At 49.8% G+C, this 21480-nt stretch overlaps 8 protein-coding genes across 8 annotated transcripts; 1 reads left to right on the top strand and 7 right to left on the bottom strand.

The window, feature by feature from the left end:
* Nucleotides 1-275: 275 nt before the first annotated feature.
* On the bottom strand, nt 276-1787 carry ASPWEDRAFT_114544 (acyltransferase family protein; the record flags this gene model as incomplete). Its single annotated transcript, XM_040828501.1, has 3 exons — nt 276-949; nt 1002-1629; nt 1677-1787. 3 exons carry the CDS (start codon nt 1785-1787, stop codon nt 276-278), a joined length of 1413 nt encoding a protein of 470 aa, XP_040686703.1.
* Nucleotides 1788-2650: 863 nt separating this feature from the next.
* Nucleotides 2651-4527, bottom strand: ASPWEDRAFT_43073 (transcription initiation factor TFIID subunit 11 family protein). The gene is made up of 2 exons (XM_040835946.1): nt 3751-4527; nt 2651-3672 (listed from the first exon to the last, which is right to left on the bottom strand). Exons 1-2 carry the CDS (start codon nt 4254-4256, stop codon nt 2997-2999), a joined length of 1182 nt encoding a protein of 393 aa, XP_040686704.1. The 5' UTR covers nt 4257-4527; the 3' UTR covers nt 2651-2996.
* A 396-nt stretch (nt 4528-4923) lies between these two features.
* ASPWEDRAFT_174455 (adenosylmethionine decarboxylase SPE2) lies at nt 4924-6444 on the bottom strand (the record flags this gene model as incomplete). Its single annotated transcript, XM_040831227.1, has 2 exons — nt 4924-6272; nt 6324-6444. 2 exons carry the CDS (start codon nt 6442-6444, stop codon nt 4924-4926), a joined length of 1470 nt encoding a protein of 489 aa, XP_040686705.1.
* A 1372-nt stretch (nt 6445-7816) lies between these two features.
* On the top strand, nt 7817-8310 carry ASPWEDRAFT_602458 (uncharacterized protein). The gene has a single exon (XM_040838507.1). It carries the CDS (start codon nt 7901-7903, stop codon nt 8159-8161), a length of 261 nt encoding a protein of 86 aa, XP_040686706.1. The 5' UTR covers nt 7817-7900; the 3' UTR covers nt 8162-8310.
* Nucleotides 8311-8447: 137 nt separating this feature from the next.
* Nucleotides 8448-9929, bottom strand: ASPWEDRAFT_53085 (TATA-binding protein-associated factor TAF6; the record flags this gene model as incomplete). Its single annotated transcript, XM_040837827.1, has 3 exons — nt 8448-8996; nt 9078-9496; nt 9560-9929. 3 exons carry the CDS (start codon nt 9927-9929, stop codon nt 8448-8450), a joined length of 1338 nt encoding a protein of 445 aa, XP_040686707.1.
* A 738-nt stretch (nt 9930-10667) lies between these two features.
* On the bottom strand, nt 10668-12202 carry sfh5 (CRAL/TRIO domain protein). Its single transcript, XM_040835947.1, has 2 exons — nt 11308-12202; nt 10668-11253 (listed from the first exon to the last, which is right to left on the bottom strand). The coding sequence occupies exons 1-2, from the start codon at nt 11904-11906 to the stop codon at nt 10695-10697; spliced, it is 1158 nt and encodes a 385-aa protein (XP_040686708.1). The 5' UTR covers nt 11907-12202; the 3' UTR covers nt 10668-10694.
* Nucleotides 12203-12984: 782 nt separating this feature from the next.
* On the bottom strand, nt 12985-13996 carry ASPWEDRAFT_30147 (PP1-complex regulatory subunit GLC8; the record flags this gene model as incomplete). Its single annotated transcript, XM_040833367.1, has 3 exons — nt 12985-13105; nt 13163-13913; nt 13966-13996. 3 exons carry the CDS (start codon nt 13994-13996, stop codon nt 12985-12987), a joined length of 903 nt encoding a protein of 300 aa, XP_040686709.1.
* Nucleotides 13997-14662: 666 nt separating this feature from the next.
* On the bottom strand, nt 14663-20682 carry ASPWEDRAFT_43078 (uncharacterized protein). The gene is made up of 4 exons (XM_040835948.1): nt 20193-20682; nt 18527-19929; nt 18355-18464; nt 14663-18299 (listed from the first exon to the last, which is right to left on the bottom strand). The coding sequence occupies exons 1-4, from the start codon at nt 20242-20244 to the stop codon at nt 15149-15151; spliced, it is 4716 nt and encodes a 1571-aa protein (XP_040686710.1). The 5' UTR covers nt 20245-20682; the 3' UTR covers nt 14663-15148.
* Between the last annotated feature and the right edge of the window lie 798 nt (nt 20683-21480).

Below are 21480 nucleotides of genomic sequence, written 5' to 3' on the forward strand. Positions count from 1 at the left end.
TATCACCAGCCCAAAACATCAACAACCACACTTAGATGTCTACCACTGACAAATGATCCATCCTCGCTAGAATATACTAAAATAGTAATTATCAAGTCCATTGATATATATTGAATGATGGAATATCCAAAAATCCAACTTATATCGAGGCTTCCCATATATTTACACCGAAGGAAACAACCACAAAGCAAAGATAGTCAAAATATGGTGGAACCAACAACACCAGCAAAATGCAAGGCTAAAAGCGAAAAAAATAAAAAAAATAAAAATCAAAATCAAACAGTCGGCATAGAAATCGTATTCAATGGTAGCGGTGGCTGCTTCTCATCCTCTTCGAACATGAGTCTCTCCAACTTCTGCGTGACGGCTGCGCAGAAGGTATCGACGTAGCGGGTCCATAATGAAGCGCAAAAATAAACGATCATGATCCACGTGGGAATACTGATAGCCACAATCGAGGGAGCTCGGAGGGGAATCCACTGGGGGTCAACAAGGTTGCCATCTGCATCTTTGGTCTCCTCCCAAGGCTGACCAGTTATGCCATATAGCATCCAGCAGAGGACGGTGCGCAGGAGAGTACCGTGGATAAGGTAGACGGCAAAACTCTGCTTCCCTAGCCAGAGTAGCAGGCGGTTGGAGAGGAATTCCTTGGTGGACGGGGAAATATAGATAGCCAGGATAACCAGGTCCACTCCAAGTGCTGTATACCGTTTGCCAAGGTTGACGTCTGGTGGGAAGAGATACTGGGCTAGATGAAACATATAGTCGGACCAGGTAATCCACTCGGGATGTTCTCCGGGGTAGGATGCTATAAAAAGACCGGAGATCGCCAAAAACAAGGCGACTAATTTACGTCCCCAGCTATGATAATTAATGAATTCTCTAAATGAAAAGTCGAATGAAAGGTCGCTAAGGAACATTCCATAGATGGCTTGCATCTGAAAGGTTTCTAATTGGGGTCAGTCATAACCTTTATATCGTAATAAAAGAATTAAACCCACCTGTATCTTTTGCGGCGTTTTGGTGAAAGTAAAGAAACATGCCGAGATAGATTGCCAACCGCCAGCGGAATTTGATAAACGAAGTCGCAAAAAGCAATATATAAACAAGCATTGACGCTTCTAGTAAAGGCAATAATGCCCACTGATGATCATCGTAGGCCATGTATCCGGTGGTCCAAGTACTGAGGAAGTTCTTGAGCAGCCGCTCAAACTCCTGCCACAGGCTTTCTTCCAGATCAGGCGAGGCATATCGACACCACCAACAGTCCGAGCGATTGGCCACGATAAACGCCCCAAACTGCGCCATTGTCCAGGAGACTATCATGGCGATTGTGGCGGGCAAGATGAGACGGGGCGGACGGCGAAAAGCACTCTTCGCAATGGACGTGAAGGATCCGATTTTGTCACCAGCCCGCGATTGCTTGATCGGTTTTAGGGCACAGACATATCCGGTAAGAAAGGCGAAGATGGTAACACCAATTCGGCCCTGCCAGGGAATCCGCAGGATGGGCCATTGTAAAATTCGGGGTGCAGCATCTTCAGTATCTCGGGTGGAGAATAGATCGTAATCCCAGGCGCGGGCCAGATGAGTGAGAACGACTAGAAATGAAGCAATTCCTCGAAGACCCTTCTGACGTTAATATGGAGCATCGGGGATGACGAGGGGAAGCATACATCAATCCATTTGACACTCTTCCGGGGGTCGCCCTTGACTGCAGGATCGCCTGAATCCCACGGCAGCGTGGGGAGGATACCCACGAGGCGGGAGTATAGAGGGACACGCATAGTGGGTAACGATGGACTTTTCATGGGACAGCAGTGGGATGATGATAATCCATAAGAGAAATAAAGGAAGGAATTGAAGAATTAAAAGAAAAAGTCAATGTCAAGAGTGACTGAATTGGGTTGGTATGAGTCCAATTGAGGGGTAAAGGTGTACAGCATCTAGAGAGAGATGGAACAAAGAGCACACGCATCCAAGGGCTAAAAAGGGAGAAATATAGAGATGAAGACAAAGTAGGCAAAAGAAAGAAGAAAAGAGAATCACGAATCCATAAGAGGAGAAAAGAAGAGAAAAGGATGAACAAATGAGCATACCAGAGGCATTCAAGAACTGTCCAATGTGCAACGCATATACCGCCATGATCCTATCCCTCTGGCTGCAATTGCGCCATCTGTCGGTGTTGTCTCAATCTGAGGCATTCCTGCAGCTGATGCAGATGAGCGATGGTCCTGATAAGCCCTCGATGGCTATCTGCAGGCCAATCCCTCTCCGTGCAGATTCCTTGCTAGAACGAGAAGAGACAGTCTGCGAGAGAAAGAGAGAGAGAGAGAGAGAGAGAGAGAGAGAGAGAGAGAGATTCTTTTTGAAGCATGTAGATGAAGCAAAAGAACGGTGGTATTATCTGGTACGATACAGTCACAGTACGCAGAACTATGGCTGAAACAGGGGTTTTCTGTGTATTGGTACGGTATCCTCCAATCTCCAGCATTCTATTCGTCAAATGCGATTAGCCTCTAACTCAAATCCTCTATGCCAAGCGACACTAGGCCTAGTATGGTACTAGCGTATACTTTATTGCTCCCTCGATGAATTCTTTCGATACCGCAGAGAAACCAGAATCAATGGAATTATCTTGATTTATTCCTCGAATTTCAAATAGAATACATCTACAGATGCATAGAAACAACTCAGCTGATCGCAATAAGCCTGATAAAGGGATAACCCCTTGTGAGAGGGTCAAGTATGTTGCCTGTGGTTCTCTGCGGTCCTGATAAGGCTGATGCATAACATCGATGCAGTTGAGAACTCAATATGGACCTGCAAGTGCAGTACAACAACAAACACACAGAACTCACTGCCCAGAGCATGGGTGTTTCCGGAAGCAAATCCTATATCTGAAATAGATAGATAGAAGCATAGACGGATAATCGGATTACTTTCATTATTAGGATTACCAGACTGTACATGTTCATCGCATCATAAGTTCAAGTCTATCGGAAGATTCTTCGTCCTCCAGCACCGCCAGCATTCCAGGTCACCGCTCCCCGCACGCCCAGGTTGCCCATGCTTAGCCCCGAGAACCCAACCCCTCCTCCTTCGTAGTCTCGCTTATACCGTCGCTGTGCCTCGCGGAGGTGTGACGGTAGCAGCTGGCCTCGGTGGGGGTTGGGAGGCGGTTTGAACTCCCGTCGTGGCCGCACGGGGTTTGGGTTGTGGCTAGGACTCGATGGCCGACTCGCTGCTGCATGGACATGTGGAGGGATCGAAGAGCGGTCACCATTCAACGGCTCCTTTTTCACGGCCGGATCGCCTGCTCCATTCACGGGTGTTGTTGCACCAGATGTCGGTGTCGCACCGCCAGAGGTTGTTGCTGCTGTTGCCGCGGCTGCTGCTCTCTCATCGGCTGCTCTCTCTTCCGCCTCGAAAGCGGCTAATGCTGCCTGATCGTGTGCATCGGCCCATTCAGCCTGGACTGTTCGAGCCTTTTCGATCATCTCTCCGGCAAACACCTTCGTAAATCCGTTGATGGTGGTGACCACACTGGCAGGCACAGATTGCGAGAGCACATGATTCACAATTCGCCGGAGTGTTTCCTTCCTCAGCTTGGCTCGTTTGAACAAATCATATCGTTCCGATTGTAAGGGGTTAAACGCGTCGACAAGTAGCCTTTAAGGTAACCATCATGTTAGCCAACCCATTCATTCAACCATCCATCCATCCATCATCAAAACACATAGAACATACGCAAGATTCTTCTTCTCTGCCTCCGTATCCGTAGCTCCATCCTCTCTCCCCAATAACTCCACCTCATCATCAAAATCATCATCATCATCCCCGTCATCCGCGCCACCCCCTGCACCACCGCCGCCGCCCCCACCACTAGGACCCCCTCGAACCGAACCCTCAGCATCGACAGACCCGACCCTCGTCTCCATCCCCCTCATACTAGCCGCGTCTTCCCTCTCTCGCTCTTTTTCTGCTTTACTCTTCCGACCCCGTTTCTTCATCTTCGAAGCAGCTCCCGAGAAAACCCCGTCCGCACTCGTGCCCCCCAGACTCCCCGTGAAACTCCCCGTCACGCTCCCTGCATCACTGAACGTGCGCGATTCCGCTTCGATCGTCGTCGGGAATGAGGTCTGGCGGAGGGGGTGCATGCGTGCGCGTTTCGGGTTGGCGCCAATGGGTTGGGAGGCGGAGGAGGACATCGAGGGTCGTTTTAGAGGGTTGCCAGGGGGTGGTGGTGAAGACATGGTGAATGTTCGCTTTGTTCTTCGAGAAGAGTATTAGATATGAGTAGATGGATCGTGTTGGTTTTCGAGGCTGTTCAGATTCTTTTTTGATGCGATCGCTTGCAAGATCCTTCGAGTCGCCGCCCTAGCTGGGCTGGATTAACGGGGCGTAAGAGCCAGTTTGAAAATCGCAGGGTACAGAGATAGAATGAGAGTAGAGTGATGGATGGATGAGGACGAGTAAAAGGCGTGCAGATGAGATCTGGTATGACGGAGAGAGCTTGAAGTGTTGTGTTGGAAAGGCCGGGCGGAGCTGTAAGATCCAAAGATCCGCCCTTCACATTCGGCAGGTCTGCCGAGTCACTCTAGTCGTTACAATCAACTCAGCCATATCAATAGCAACCACTCACTTTTGATGGCCTTGTGGAATAGGATGGGATAATATCTACATTTACAAAAGCATAATCTAAGATTCAGTTTTGATGGCAGTAAATGCACTCAATTGGAACGACAGAACTCGCTCGAGCAAAACTAATAACTGCAACTAAGGAATGACAAATGCGAGACTAACATCAATCGCTAAGCTTTCCAGCACGAGACTGGTGTACAAAAAGCACAATATTTGCAAAGAATTTCATATAAACGAGCGTCCACATATCCGTCCCCATATTCCTAATTAGCGGATACTTCACCAAGTCTTCTCGCCCAGTCTCGGGGCCCCCCCTTTCCAGTCATTACGTTCGTAGTAACGGAAGACAAGGTCGTATCCATCCAGATCGTGCACGATCCGGTCCACCCGACGGTAGCCGTCAATGTGCTCCATCTTGGTCGCCCGACGGGCGGTCTGGCGTTCAATGTATTTGGCGCTATCGGCCTCTCCCTCGTCGGGCTGGGCCTCGAAGAGAGTCACGCTGAAACGTCCTGGCTTGAAAATGTCCACCACTTGCTTGATGATTCCTGCAGTGGTCTGGCCGGTCTGCGAGTGGGGCACGTTGGTCTCAAAAGACGCGTAGGAGCAGTGAGGCTCCGGCGTCACATGAACGGTGAAGTAATGGGTGCCGGTCTTGAGATCGGGGGCAGGAATCACACCGTTGGCGGAGAATCCGCACGGGGTGAACAGATACGCATCGATGCGTGAGTCGGGAAACTTGTCCTTAGGGTACACATCGGACAGACCGGACGACTCAGACACCACAGTTCCCAAAGCATGGCCTTCGGTGGTCAGCTCGGAAGGCAGAATCTGGCCACCGTCGGAACCCATGTCGCTCATGTCCGAGGTATTGCTGAATACATCGACGTGGCCATCGTCGTCCTTTTCAATGTTGCGGTAGCGCGTTGCCGCGACCTCGGTGGCATTTTCAAGGTAAAACTGCTTGGCATTCTCCTCATCCAGGTCGGTCATCAGGACCTCGAGAGTCTCATCATGCTCGTCATTTCCGCTGTGCAAGGCAGTGCCCTCAGGAACAGAGAGGAACCTGGTCTCGGTCTCCTCACCAGGGGTGCCAGGCGGTGTAAGCAACGTATGCGGCTCGGTCAGGTACAGGTACCAATGGTCACCGTTCATCTTGCCAATCATGTAGGCACTGCCGTTTTGGAAGAGCTTGTCCATGGTTCGGACCTCGTCCCTCCAGCTTCGGTGAGGACCACGCTGGCGGTCGGGGAAGAGGAAGTTCTTGCGACTGTAGAACACACGGTACGGGGTAGCCGCAACGCTAATTCCAAGAGATGCAGGTGCAGTTGCTTTAGGGAAACCAGCAAACACGGCGGCGATCTCAAGGATGCGCGGAAGACCGGAGAGCAGGGTCGTAGTTCCACAGGTCTTGAGGATCAGCTTGTGAGGCCATACGAACATGCTGGATTCCGACAGTAGATAGGCGTCGACATCGTCAGACGCAACAATGGACAGGACCTGACAGTTGACCAGGTCCAGCATGTCCTTCCAGACATCCTCCGAAACGGCTTTCAGACCCGCAGGGTTTGCGGTTCCCAGGTCCTTGGCGCTAGGTGCAAACCAGACCTCAAGGAGCTTCTCAGGCCCTGTTCAGTGTTAGTACTGGTACACTAATCAAAAAATAGGACAAAACGGACCTTCAAAGGCATTGCTGGAATCGAGATCCTGAGTTGCGACATGGTTGATCGTCAAGGACGGAGTCGCCGCGAACGAAGACGGCGAGGCCGTGTACTGAGTTGGGATAGCTGCAGAAACCATTGCGATTGACTGATGAATAAACCGGGATAACCAAGTTGTATGCTGAATTCAGAGACGATAAGCGACACAGTTTTTATGTTCGTGACCGTAGACAAAGAAGCCTAGGAAGCACTGTCTGCTGCCCAGACGAACAGGGGGGCAATGTCCGTCTGAGAGAGAAGGCCCTTTATCCAAGGAAAGATTGGCACAACAGGCCAAGCAAAATAGATTCAGAAGACACCTGAAGGGGTGCTAGGGAGGGCGGAAGGAAAGAGAGAGGAGGAAGAGGCCTCTGGAAAAAGGAATGGTGACTATCAGTCCGGTACCCTCGTGCTGAAAGATACCGATACCGGCCAAAGTATCGGGTCTAGCAGACGAGAGGTATCTGCTTTTGATAAAAAAGGGTATAAAGAGAAAAGGTGAAGGCGTTTGGACTCGAGTTGAGTCGTGTTATCTGGGCCTAGAGACGGTGATATTAGCCTTTGTCTTGATAAGTATGAGTAGTCAAGTGACCATGACAGAATGATGATTGTTTCCATGAATCGTTCCTTCTTTCTCTTCAAGTAGAAGGAATCCACGATTGTTGCGACCCAATCCAGCATCATCCTGGAGAGACGATCTCAAGGCAACCACCATAGCCCGCCATGACAAGTGCAAAGAAACGTAAGGGAAAAACAACAAAGCTCCCAAGGAACCAATGACAGCCAAATATCACGCAGGAAGAGCAACAAAGATCAACATACTTAGCAGGCTTTGACAGGAATCGCAAAAGGTCCGTCGGGTTCATGGAAGACCAAGACGAAAATTTGGCGAAACAGCAGCGAAGCTACGGGACAATGGACATCTGCGACAAACGACGAAAATCTGTCCGATGCTCACCGAATATATATCTCAATCGAAAGGGGGGCAGAGGAATCCAATGGCAGAAACAAGGACTGCTTGTTTTCCAATTTGGGGAAATAAATTTTTTTGGGAGCAAAAGAAACCCAACAACCTCTGGGCGACGTGCGCGCGGGGGGGATGTCGTTCGGTATTTAATTTAGGGCAGACAAGACAATCAGGCCTGAGCGATTATTTTGCCTGTGGGCCCTTGCAATGCTTCGTGGGGCGCAGGGGGAGAGATAGTGTAGTTCTTCCTTGGAGGGACGCAGAAACTGAGGGAAATTCCCGTATAAGCGTCAGTCTCGACTACTCGACTGTGGGAACGGGGAAGAGAGAGAGAGGGAAAAAATTGAAACGAAGCCAACACAACCACACAGGGATTGTAACTCGTGGCAAGAAGAGGGGGTGTAGGACGGAGGGGGGCTAGATACGCACCGACGTTTTCTTTTCCCTTTTCTGTACTCCCTCTTCCTTAGTTTTTGCTTCTTGTTACCAAGAATCGCTTTGGAGACGATAATTTTTGCCGGTCGCGAGACACTGCGGGATTCGGTGGAGGAGGAAATGCTGAGTCATCTGCCCGCGCTGACTAATCCCGATGACGTCGAGAAGGGAAATGCCTCACATGGAGGCTGGAGAAGATATCCTGTCACGAACCTGGTCATTGACTCATCTGGCGTCGGGATGTTATTTTTGGCGTCAATGTTATCCACGGAATCGATGGCTCAGTCCCGGTGATAAAGATTGTAAAACCAGTGCAAGACAGAGTAATCGTGATGGCGATCTCTTGCCAGGAACCCTGAGATCCACAGCGATCGTTTACCCGTACAATGTCGCGTGTTTCAACTCCTCGGACTAACTAGTGTATGTCAAGAGGACCAAGATAATGTGTTCAGTCTTTCACCTACGGCTTCTCCAGCAAATCTGGTCAAGATTATCACAAGACGAAAATGCCGCAACCTGTCCGACAATCAAGAATAATACTCAGTATAATAAATTTGTATTGTATGTCCACTCCCCAACACCAATTCCAGACGCCTGCGTGAATTGAAATCCATCTCCTCTTGGGCACAATAAGAGAATCATTCCTGGCCGAAAGAAAGGGTAATAAACAAGGATTATAAAAATGAAAGATAAAAATGCGCTTATGCCTCAAGTATGGCATGGGCCATTTGTACCTCCCCCGCCTCTGCAATCTTCCCTGCAATAAGCTCACCGACTTTCCCATTCAACCGGGCTCGTAGTTCATCCGTCACAACACCTGTATGCCCGTTGGAAAGGGGCATACGACCCTCGCGCAACGTAGCAAGAACAGCGACCAGAGCGCCCAGAACCTTTTCGGCCTCTGGTCGGCGAGGGTTATCTTCCGCGATCCCGTCCTTGAGTAAGCTGGCGTATGTCGCGAGGTTGGGGACAATGAGCACTCGCACAGCTTCGGGGCCTCCGACGGCATGTAACCCAATGATGGCTCCGTAATGAGCGCCAAATGGCTTCGAGGGGTCCAGGAAGCTCTTCAGGCAGGAACGCGCAAGTCTCGGTTTGAGGGTATGCGATGAGTGGGAGTATTTTTTGGCAATGAGACCCAGCAGAGATGCCGCAAGGTCTCTGAGCGCAAACTGTTCAGGCAAATCGGCATTACTGCCAAGTTGTCTGCCAATCAGACAGGTAAGAATAGGAGGAACAAGAGATGCAATCTAGACAGGAAAGAAAAAAGAACCCGCAAATTAGCCACATAAACACACAACGCATGGTATACAGCCGTTCGTTGAACTCACGTAAGGATCCACGTAAAGGGATTTATTTTGCACCAAAGCCTCCGCCATGTGCATGACCTGCGTCAGAACAAATATATCCTTAAGGCTGTGTGTGACCTTCTCCGCAATGAACTGTACAAAGTACGGCACCAGTTGGTGTAGACCAGGATCCTCACGCAGACTGGAATATCCAGACGTCCTGTACTCCTCGCTGGTCTCGTCCAAAAACGCACTGCACACCTTTTCGAAATACAACTGGAGCTCTTTGGACAACACATGCTTGACCAACGGCTTCACGGCCACATTGCCACTGCCACTCATCGCAGCCAACGTGGAGTTGGCATTGGGACCCTTGGATACCAGCTCGAGGTTTCTCGAATCGGCCGCAGTCGGGTTCTGAGGGATGGACGGTTGCACACCTTCAACAGCTAGCCAGTGTGCTATAATCCAAGTCAGCTCTGAGCAGGTAAACATAAAACCAAAAAGCACCATCCAATACACACCAGTAAACGACACCTCACGAGGGACTCTCGGCAAAGGCGCATTGATCAGCTTTTCAAAATCCACCTCCTCATCCTCCACGTAGAACAGCGGCTGCCCAGGGCCTAACGAAGCCTCCCCAAACCGAAGAGGCCGTGTAGACTCGTAACCATATAGAGGCTCAACATCAAGGACGCGCAGTGCCTGCGCTACATCCTGCGTCGTGAGCAGAGTCCGCTTGCTGTGTCGCATGAACTTGAGCGACTCCTCCAACACCTGAGCGATGCGATACTCGACGTCGCGCGCAAGGTTTTCGGTGACATCGTTGTTGAGGTTGACAACGCCCACAGATTCGGCGATGTCGCGGATATTATCTGGGTTCCAAACCGACATGGTTGCTTTTTATGTTTTTTCTTTCCCGCCTAGCTCGGAAAAGATGGTGCCAGCCAACTTTCTCGTGACGAGGCGATCGATGTATAGCGGAATCGAGGGGAATGGGGTCGGAGGTTTGATGGACGACGGAATTTGGATTATCGAAACGTGTTGGGTGTGTCGAAGGGGGCGAAACGCATTCTGATTGAAACGCCCACGAGCAATGATGCTAGAGCAGACCGCTTCGCAAAGATGGGAGGGAAGTTGAAGCTGGGGTAACAGATCTGTTGAAGCTCCCAGAAGCCAAGATCGGAGAGACGAATTGCGGTCCTGGCACTATGATGTCCCGTACTGGTATATTCACCACCATAACAACCAGACGGAGAGAATTGAAAAGAAAAGACAAAGACAAAGAAAAGAATGTTCAATGAGACTATATCTTATCTATGTTGAATTCACTTATTTCTAAGGCTGTGTTATAACAAATGCCGACTCATTTTGCTCTCAAAGAAAACCAGTCCTATACAGCAGTTACAAACATTATCTGTCGATCGACATGAAAACTACAAACTGAAGCCTGGTTCATCACTCTGGTATATATATGATTAGAATTAGGAATTACTAAAGTACTGCTCTAACAAAACTCCTTTGCAAACAACATGATGATTCCGAGGTATCAAAAACAAACAAGGTGAATCAATCTACCTATCCTTTCCGGGTATCAAACCAACCAGACTGCCCCTATTATGATCATCGCGCCTTTCTCATCTCCATTCACTGACGCCTCTATTTGACCTCAGCAGCAGCAGGAGCTTCCGCAGTCGTGACAGCTGGTTCAGTCTTGGCCGGCTCCTCCTTGGCAGATTCTTCCTTCACTTCCTCCTTGGGAGCTTCAGGGGTTTCGGCATCGGCCTCCAATTTGACGGTCTTCGCAGTTTCCAAGAGCTCAGGGGATTCTCCACCGTAGACCTTGGGGAACTGGTGCACAATCGAGGGAAATTCGCGAGCCAAGTTGGCGCCATTGGAGATGGGGTGGAATTTGCGAGTAGTGTTCTTGCTCAGGAACACCTTCATGGCAGCAAACATCCAGCCCATGATGGAAGGAACATTGACAAAGTACTTCTCGCGAAGAAGCTCGGGGTATGCCGTGGCGAAAACATCGATGGTCTTCTTGGTAGCGGCCTTGACGGCAGGGTTCAATCGGAAGAAGCTCACCCCCAGGTAGTCGTGAACCTGAACCATCTGGTATGGGTCCTCGCCGTCGTACTCAATAACGGAAGTAGCCTCGTTCAACTTGAGGTCTTTGACAGCCAACTCCATGAGCGCAACACGCCACTTGATGAATCTAGAAAGCGTCAGTAATGTTTGATCCGATACAAGCCAAAACAAAGAAACTCACTCATCGGCATTAGAGAAAGTAGCAGGGATATCCTTCACAGCGCCATAGATGTTCCAAGTGGTAACGGTCTCTTTACCCTCAGCGTCCTTGTAGACGGTCAAGTAACCCAATCCGCCAAACTTGGAGGCACTGTAGCTGCCCGACTCAGCCAGAGCAACGGGTTTCATCAACTTGCGCCATTCCAAAGCCTTGGTCAGCTGCTCCTCAGCCAACTTGACATTACCCTCATTGGCACGAAGGAACTTGATCAAGACATTGACGGTGGGAATATCATCGGAGTCCTTGAGGGACACACCCCACATCTCCTCGTGACCAGTGCTGGAGAGGATGGCGGGGAGACGCCCAAAAAGCTGAACCAGAGCAGGGTTGTTGGCCAAATAAGCTGGCTTCTCAGCGGCTGGCTCCTCCTGCTTAGCGGGGGTTTCGGTGGTGGCATTAGCATCGGCCGCAGGAGCTTCGCTCTCTTCCGCCTTCTCCTGGGGCTTCTCTGCCTGCTGGGACTCGGGAGCGACGGTGCCCTCTGGGGTGGTTTCGGTGGGCTGCTGGGGAGCAACGGGGGCAGCAGGCGCCGCAGTCGTTTCAGTAGGCTGCTCAGACATTGTGAACCTGACGAAACCTAGGTGAATTGAGATGAGAAGAGTGAACCAAATGGGAGGGAGGATAGGGTAGGATGGAAGGGTAAGGATGGGGAGGAGGATGGAAGGACAAAGTGCGAGAGGCGTGGGTGGGAGGGAAGAAGAGAGAAAGAAAGAAACAAAAGAAAAAGAAGGAGGGGAAGAACGGCCAACAGGGAAATCACATGTCCAGCATGGGTATATATAGAGATCAAATAGTCCTAACAAAAACGATCAAGGATGACAGCACTTACAGAGGAATGGGAGAAGAAAAGGACAAGCAGAGAATCACAGAGAAAGTGTGGGATGACAGAAAAGAAATTCAGGGGAGACAAAGCGGGTATTTATTATTATTGTTATGATTATTTGCTACTATCTATAAATCCCATCGAGGCCTCAATTGCCCAGGAACTTTTGTCTGAGCAACGCAACTCCAGGGGTATGTACGTGTGTGTGTACTCCATCTGTATGTATCTATAAATGATTCATTGGCCATGGATCTCTGAGGGCCATTTGTGACTGATTAATTTTGGCGATGGAGACCCCGATGATCCTGTCCATTTCTCTTTAATTCACTGTAAAGGGGGGTTGCAGTGCAGCTCCGCAAGGGTGATTTGGTTTGTTTCATAAATTTCAGGAGAATGTCTTCTATCTAGTTAGTGGGTTAGTGAGTAGAGTATTCTGAATCTGTAATAAAATAAGAGGTCGATAGAGGGACGAAAAGGGAGTGGAATACGGAGTAAATAGTGCTGTCAAATGTCGGCGCTATTTGTTGCTTGTGTGGTGTCACTGCCGATCACCTGCCTCAGGCATCCACGCCTAGTAAAAGATCATCGTGAATCGCAACAACATGCTGTCCATGGGCTGACAACGATCATAATGACATTTGACATCTACAGTAATCATAACATCCATTCCAAACAAAAGAAATCTCATCTATCCACTCATGCGATGTCTCAGGCTGTCTTGCAGGAGATCTCAGATGGAGTCGCTGGGGAATATACAATAGCAACAATGAACACAATGGAGAATTTTTTAAACATCTACCGTCTCGCCACCCAGCTTATCTTCCTCCATTCAAAAATTGTTCCGGAATCTTCGGCACCGGGGGTGGAACACGAGGAGCGGCACTTTCTTCTTCGTCATCGTCGTCCTCGTCCATCTCGTCCAGGTTCTCAGGATGGCTGTATCATAAAAAGTTAGCACTCCTCTCACTGCTTAAGAAGAAGAAGGGAACCTACGCAAGAAGCTCCTTAATGTTCCTCATCTCGTAATGCTGCTTCCGATGCTTTTCAAATTGGTCATGTTTCGCCTTGGCCTCTTCAGGCGTCAACAAGTGATCCGCATCCGACTCCCCCGCTCCATTGGCACCAACCGTCCCGACAACAACGTGCTTCTCACTCTTGTGCGAGTCATTACTGAGACTTCGGGCCCGGAAAACCCGACCATCCTGCTGATCCCCCGCCGCGTTCCCAGAAGGAACTTCCTCCTCGGGCTCACCCAGTTCCAGCTCTGGAATATCATCCTCCGACACTCCCTTCTTATACGGCACTTTCGACTTCTCCAACTCATCAACCACCACCCCCTGCGCATCAATCAGCGACTCCTCCGCCTCGGCCAGCTGCATCTCCTCCTCGTCCTCGGCGGGGTCGTACTGCGGGGCGTAAGGGGTCTTGGGCTCATCGATCTTCATCTTGGCCGTCTTCTCCTGCTCCGTCAGGTAAATGTTCGCCTCATCCCACTTGAGTCGCGGCGAGTTGTCATCGTGCCCGTGGATACTAGCCAGGGATTGTCGGCGAGACGAGGAGCCGGGCCGGGTAGTCGACGAGGACCGACGACGGCCTGCATTCTGCAGTGTGTTTTGAAGAGTGATTTCCTTGGTGTCGGTGACGTGCACGGTGGGGTGGATTTCGGGGGTGGGGGTGTGAAAGTGAGTAGTTTGCGCTTGCGCTTGGGGGATGCTGTTTGAGCTGGATGAGTTTTTAAGAATGCCTGTAACATGTTTAGAAATGCAGATTTCTCGTAGGATATCATTCAGACTCACCCTTGGGCCTGCCCTCGCTGCTGTGCGACATGGTCATCATAAGTGAAAAACAGAAATCTACTCGGTCGGTAGAAACCAGCGGTGACAAGAAGTCTGTCCTATCCTTTTAAAAACCTCGGATAGGAAATAAGTAATCCTCAGCCACGAGGGATAAAAAATTGATAAAGCAAAAAAGATAAAAAAAGATTAAGCAAGAAATGAGGCTGAGTTAGATTAAATAGCAGGGGTAGTCTGTCCGTTGGTCTGTCTGTCTCAGCCGAGTAGGTGGGAATATTGAAAATGGGACTGCGGCCCGGGGGGTGGGAGTGGGGATATATAAGCCGTTGGTAGAAAGGGTATCGGGTGATGTATGATGATGCCTGGTCCCTGGGCGTATGTAACGCATGTAAGTGCAGAAAAGGCTTTTGATCTTTGGGTATCAAAAGCAGGTGAAAGAGAAGAGCAGATGACGATGATGGAACTGTTTGTTTCATCTGAACTGGCACGTGGGGCAGTCGGAGATGACGTCGAGGGGCATGACTAACGGGCTGCAAACAGCGACAACTACGTATGATTCAGATGTCTAGACCGGTTGATGAAGAATATCAATTGTTGCTCATGCTAGATAAATCCAGAAATGCCGATATCAAAACCGCACAATGCCTCCAGAACCTGTATGTCTTCCCAAAATCCAGTCCAAGATATTGGAACTCCAAGGGCCTGAATCCAGATAGACCAGAAAAACACAAAGATGAAAAAAGTACGACAAAAAGCCTCCCATGAGATATGAAATGAATATAAGTAAAAAGACGCTTATAGGGGAATATTGTAGAAAGCACACCCTCAAGACGATGGATGGTATCTCCCAGACCAGACCAACCTGTATCAAAGAGTAAAAGAGCTACAGGGCATGGGAAAGGAAAAATCAATGAACTGCGAACAAAAAAAGGAAAATAAAATCTTCAAACCTTGAGAAGACGAGAAAAGACAAAAGGGAAAGAAATGGCAGAATCTGCGCAAAAAAGAAGTATTAGTCAAAAAAGAAATTATCAAAGTCTGAAAAGACCAAGGGAAAAGACGGCACATGACCGTCAATGGTATCAAGAAAATCCAAATCAAAAGTGAGATATAGGAAGAAAAGGAAAGAAAATCAATCAAAATATAACGACAGACAAGGAAGAGAAAGAAAAATCAGAATAAGGGATCAGGCAATCGAGTCGAATTCTTCTCGTTCGCGCAGTCTGTTTCGCGCGAGTTCGTCGCCCCCACTGGCCGACAACTGCATCCAGTGCAGCGCCAGACACATGCTTAGAGGGTCAGATTTGGAGTCTTTATCGCGGTGATACATCATGTCTGCTTTGAAAGTGTCCCGGGGCGAAGTGAGTGGTAGTGTCACCCGGGGGAGAAGTTCTGGATGAGTGAGGTAAAGGATACCAAGCTCACGCTGAGCAACTGGGTTTCCTTCTTTGGCGGTAATGATCCACATCCCGGCAGCATCTTCAATGGCACGGTTTGGCCGGGAGCTGGAATCATAGCCTTGGGGTGGGTGGCGTCGGGTGAGTTCCTGGGAGACAATCTTGTCTGCGATTTCGATCATGCTGTTGCAAACCTCGTCCTTCAAGCTCATCGCCGCCAGACCAAATTGTAAGAATGCCGTCCCGCTATCTGTTTTGTTCAGAGTTTCCCCAGGAACAAATGCTGAAATAAATTGCAAGTCCCGGAATAGAGTCTTGGGTTTGATCTCGAGAAGGAGTCCTCGCAGCGCATCGACAATCTGGCTCTCAGTCGGTGTTGAGTAATCAGAAGGTCGAGATTCAAAAACCACGGACTCGGCCGCGGGGGATTTAGGCGTCTGGAGGATATCCTTCTCGGAGTCTTGACTAGTCCGGGGCTCGGAGAAGCTATAGCGAGGGGGTCGGTTTCCTGAGATCCCTGAGTTTCGTACTCTCGGGGAAGTAGGTGTCTGGAGGGCAGCGAAAGGTAAATGATCTTCATTGGAGGAATTCAGCGACGCAACGACCAAAGCTCTCAAATCACGCAGAGCCTTTAACTTGACAAAAGGATTACCGTGACGTGAGAAAACCTCGATCAATTGGCGGAAAACGGTTTTATAGGCAAAGGGGGATTGTGAGTCTGTTTCTTGCGTACTCTCATTCGGAATAGTAGATGAGGAGTCTTCGGAGACACGGCGGCTCCGGGGTTCAGGTCCAATAGACTTGCTTCTTCGACCGTTTGATGGTGTGCGGTGGATGGTTTGGCGGGTTGATCGCTGATCATAATCATCATAGAATCTTTGGATCCTGGCGCGCTTTTCCATCTGCGCCTTGATTCTTTTTTGGTCCAAAGCATTACCAAACCAGGCATCTGTTTCACTTCCACAGCTCCAGACCGGGGAGCCTAGATCACTGAGAAGCAAACTAGTCAGAGCCTGCTTGAGTTCGTCTAGAAAAGCGATTTTGCCGTGCGTTTTGCGTTCAACGCGACGTGGTTGGTGCGTGGTCATATCGCTAACCATAGAAGGAGGGCGGGAATAGAAGCTCGAGGCGCTTGCTGCATACTGTGGCGGTTGATGCGGTGTGGACCAAAACGTGCTGCAGGAATCACCCGTCGAAATGGAAGCGGTTCGCCCCGGAGAACCTCCTATAGAAGATGTCTCAGTGGCAGGAGATTTCCATTTGTCTGAAAGGAGGCTCTGGAAAGAGGTTTTGCGGTTGAGCGACGGGGCATCTTGGGAAAATCTCGAAATAGAGTCTGACGCGCGCAGGTTGGGACCGTACGACGGCGGGTTGGAAATGGAATCTTCGCTAGAAATGCTGAATGGGCGCAGGTTAGAGCTGGAGAGGCCCAGGAAGCCTCGGTTGCTGTGGCCTTCGTACTTGGATCGCTCTCTCTGGAATAACTCGCTGGACCAGAGTACAGGGGTTTCAGCCATGGTCTCGCCGACGAGTCGATTTATACTTGTCTTGACTTCGTAGCAGAAACGGTGGATTCTCTCTTCGCCTCTGCAAAAGTTGTCGACGCCGTTATGTGACAGCCATTTTCGAGTCAAGTCCACTTGATCATCGGAGAGCTTGTTCGGACCGCCTTGGCTACTTGGTGCCTTCATAACGTTCATGACTTGCAGCTCGGGCTTTTGAAGCAGCGACCCTCCCAGTGACCGTGCACTGCGAGATCGATGATCGTCGGGGATTTTGAAAAGAGCGGAGTAAATCATATTTTTGAGCGCCAGCGCCACATTTTTCGCATCCTCATATCTCATGGAATTTTTCACATCTGTCATATACCACATTTTGTTTCTGAGCTTGCCCACGGTGGCCATCATGCTCCGGACTGTTTTCTGCAGTCGTTGCATATTGCGGTCAAGGGTCACAAAGTCGCCTTCGCAGCGATCAATCACAGAGCGCGAGGTATGCAACGACCGGGAACAAGATGTATACATCGGGTCGAGAATCCATGAATCATCGGTGCGTCGGGATAGTGAATTGGCGACACTGTGTCTGAGTTGTCGGGCGGCATTCCACCAGTAGTGAGCGCCGATAAAGTCGGAGTCATGATGACAGTGAGACATGGCACGATCGAATCTTTGCTTGAGGGATAATTTGTCTGCCTGTTCGTTATTGTCAAATTGGAAGTCATAGTCCACATGGTCACCGGCAGGATTCTCCTTGACTAGCTTCACGATGGCCGTTTGAAGTGCCTCATAGTTATCCTCTATTCCCAAAGTGGTGGACTGGACATCCTCGATTGATGGATCCTCTGGGACGCTGGATTGGCCGTCAGGGAAAAGGCCCCAGACCAGGCGTTTCCCATCCGGGGCGATTGAAAAGATGGCCCAGTCTTCAGCAGAGGGGTGGTCCAGATGGGTACGATCATCGAGCTCAGCCAAATCCGACAGTTCAAAACGGATACGGTTAGCATTTTGGCTTAAGCAGTTCTCTGGAGGCGACAGGAAATTCATCTCTGTTGGGAACATCGTCTTGCTATTGGGAGAATACCTAGAGGCACTATCGACTTTGGGGCGGAAAAAACCAGGCTCAGCAGCGAGGACAGCTCTTTCCGAGTGTGAGTGTAACGAGCTGAGGGATAGTGTAGGAAGTCCTGAAGATGAAGTTGGAGAGTTATACACAGAGTATGTCCTGGGGAAAAGAGCGTTCAGAAGGGTCAAAATGTCAGGGGCGGACAACATCAGGAAGACAGAGGGCGAGTTTTGTGCTAGTCCACCGGCCATGCGCGAATAGTTTGTGGATGCATTGCCACCTAAGCCCTGTAAATTCCGGGAAGCTGTGCTCTTGAATCGATGAAGCATATTCTCGACATGCTCCCGCACAGCTGGACGTGCCATTGAAAAGTGATTCCTTTTACCGGTTAGTTATATTATATTTTTACACACTGACCAAAACGCAAACTTACATAGAGTGCAGGACGGCGAACACCTGTGAGTAAGCCTGGAGTCCAACCTGCCCAAGAAGTTTATCTCTGGCATCTTTGCGAATGTGGAAATCGAGCAAAAGACCATGTGCCTAGGATTAAAACGAGTGAGTTATTTCTTCAGTGTAAGAAAGCAAAAAGGCAAAGGGCATACCTCGGGGTAGGTTAGTGCGCCGTAAAGGAACTTGGAGAAAAACCACTGGACAAAGAGATACTCGAGGAAACGATCATGGCAATCCGGACGGTCCAGTTTTTGGAGAATAGCACTGCCAAATTCCATCACCGCATGGGGGAAGCCTCCATCAGGGTCATCAAGGAGATCGAACAGGGAATTCACGGCAGACGCAAAAAATTCCTCGGCCACATCTGTCCTGAGAGGGTCTATGGGCTCCGCACCAAAGCTCATACCGGGAGGATTATCTATGTGCTCCAGCAGGAATGCGCCAGTTTGGAGGATATCCATGAGATAGAGCTCAAACTTGGGGCGGGCCTTCCACTCGCTGCACATGGCCCAGGCGGAGAGGATGTGGCCAACCAAAGGATAATATCTACTGCCACCATGGGCAATCAATTTTGCGCAGACGGAGGACCAAACATCCAGGCGCAAGCGCGCCTCGGGGGCATCGGAATCCAATGGAGCAGCATATACGTTGAACAATAAAGCAGAAAGAGCGTCCGTCCTCTCAAAGGCCAGGGCATGGTCTTTAAAAGGGGTGAGTGGGGAAGAAAGGTTGCGCTTAGAGAATGAAAACTGACTCCGGGATCGGGACGAAGAAGGGAAGACAGGGTCAGCGGCCTCCAAGGAAGAGGCCGAAGATACGAGAGCGGCCAGCTGGGCAGACGACAGACTGCTCAGCCGCTCATACAAGAACTGGGGGTCGGAGCGGACCAATTGCAAAATTCCCAGGAGATCGGCTCGGGACTGGGGGCTCAACTGCAGGAAAAAGTCCGGGGAATGGTCCATGGCGGAATCCGAGGCGGGGGACCAATCTTCCAACGGATCCTGCCGGTGGAAGTGGCGCCGGAACGCCGCATCACAGGAATCCTGGACATCATGGAGGGTATGGTAGAGGGAGACGAAGTTGATTTTGTCTTCATGTTTGAGGCAGTCCACCAAGCCTCGCTGGAGGGCGGCGCCAACGCGGATCAAGCGCGCGGAGGCACCAATAGAGACTTTGGAGGCATGGAGACGGTATTCCAGCCTCTTCCTTTGGGCTAGCTTATGCTGATTCTGGCGATAGCGAGTGGCTAAGTCGTCAAAGGAGACCTTGGGGGAATCCACGGGCTCCGACGGCATTGGAGGGAAGGGCGACGGTTGCGGGTGTCCATCCTCGGAACATATGGGGGTGGCCATGAAACGCGAGCTGGAACGGGCCGAATCCCCGGACTCACCTGGCGTCCAAACGGCAGCGGATGAACCCACATCATCATCGGGTATAAAAAGCATTGGAGACATGCTGGTAGCTACAGTAGCTGTAGGAGATTGAGGCACCAAAGGGGAATCTTGCACGCGACGTGAGAAATCACATGATGGAGCAGTCTCGACTGCAGAGGGAGCTGAAAATGAATGGATTAGCGAATAAATAGGGATGAAGCTGTAGGAATCAGGGGTAAAATAGAGGAAGAAGATAAAATAATAATAATAAGGAGTGAGGGGCGAAAAAAAGCGAGAGAAAAGACTGGACTGTGCGTAAAAGGAGAGAACAACAGTCGAGAGAGAGAAAGAGAGAGAAGTGAGGCGAGGGGGAAGAAGGGAAGGGAAAAAAAAAAAAAAAAAGGAGAAAGAGGAAATTATTGGAGTAAAATTGCAGCGCACGTACTGGTCACATCAAGATCCGGAGAGAGAAGAACATCGTGTTGGGCATCGAACATGTTGCCATGGGCAGTCTCCCGGCCAGCAGCCAGCCCGAATGACAGTCGAGGTCGCAAGATGCCCCTGGCGGCAGAAGGATCCTCTCTATCGCATGATTCAGCTGCTGGGGATGGCGCTGCGAGTGCTAGGAGGGAGGAGGAGGGAGGGAGAGGGCGCTCATGGGAGCGGGGACGAAGAAGGATCCGAGAAGACACGGTCGAGAGCTCCAGGATGGAGAGATGAGGATAGAGGAGGATAGAAGATGAGATGGAAAATGAATGAATGTGGGGTAGAGTAGAGAGAGAAAGAGGATGGATTAAATACGAGGTAAGAGGAGAGGGATGCAATCGGATATGATAGGAAAATAAAGAAGCGAAAAGGAAGGCTGAAAGATATTTAATAAACTCCGAATGACAAGAAGAAAAGCAGCAGAAAAGCAGAGGATGACATGCAGTGAAGTGGCAGCAAATAACAGGCTAGTGTGGAGGGGTTCTCAGTATGATACAGTATTATATTATATTATCCTTATGATATGGTAGTTTATATTGATATTATCGATCAAGATGATCATAATATAGTTATTATTATCTGTTATTGTCGTATCTATTATCCTCCGTACTCTGGGTCCCTCTATTCCATCTACTCTACACTGTAATATAATATGATGATATTGTATATCCAGTGAGGCAAACTGATTCATTTGCATTCTTCCTGGTTGATGCGTTGGCATTGCAGATGGCAATGCATCGTGGGCGGTTGTTCTCGCCTCCCTGATTGGCTCCTCCTCCTCTCCCCCTCCATCCATTCTGCTTTTTTTCCCTCGCCTTGACTCAACATACTGTGGATGATCAGTCTCCTCTTAAAAAAAAAGAAAAAAAAAGGAAGACATTATCCTGTCCGACAGTCATTCTGAAACATGTCATTCGAGGAGGCCCTTTGGTGAAACCTTCTCGGCCTGTTCTTCATCGTCCATTCCGTCGCAACTGGACGGGGCTGTGTCCCACTCCACCCAGCGCACGTGTACAACCCGACAACAAACAGAATGACTCTTGCGATGATTCATTCAGCTGCTTCGAGCTGAGTCTACTTTTTTGCCCCCTACTACAGGTTACTAGCTGAAGAAAAAGAAAATATGTACTTTGGCTCTTCCGTCGGCATCCCTCCGAAATGCCCTCGCAATACATCCAGACAGATCAAACTGATATCAACTGCTGACGGCTCACCTCGACCCTGCAGTAGTATACCCAGACTACTCC

Source organism: Aspergillus wentii, assembly GCF_001890725.1.
Source record: "Aspergillus wentii DTO 134E9 unplaced genomic scaffold ASPWEscaffold_6, whole genome shotgun sequence".
Classification (NCBI taxonomy): domain Eukaryota; kingdom Fungi; phylum Ascomycota; class Eurotiomycetes; order Eurotiales; family Aspergillaceae; genus Aspergillus; species Aspergillus wentii.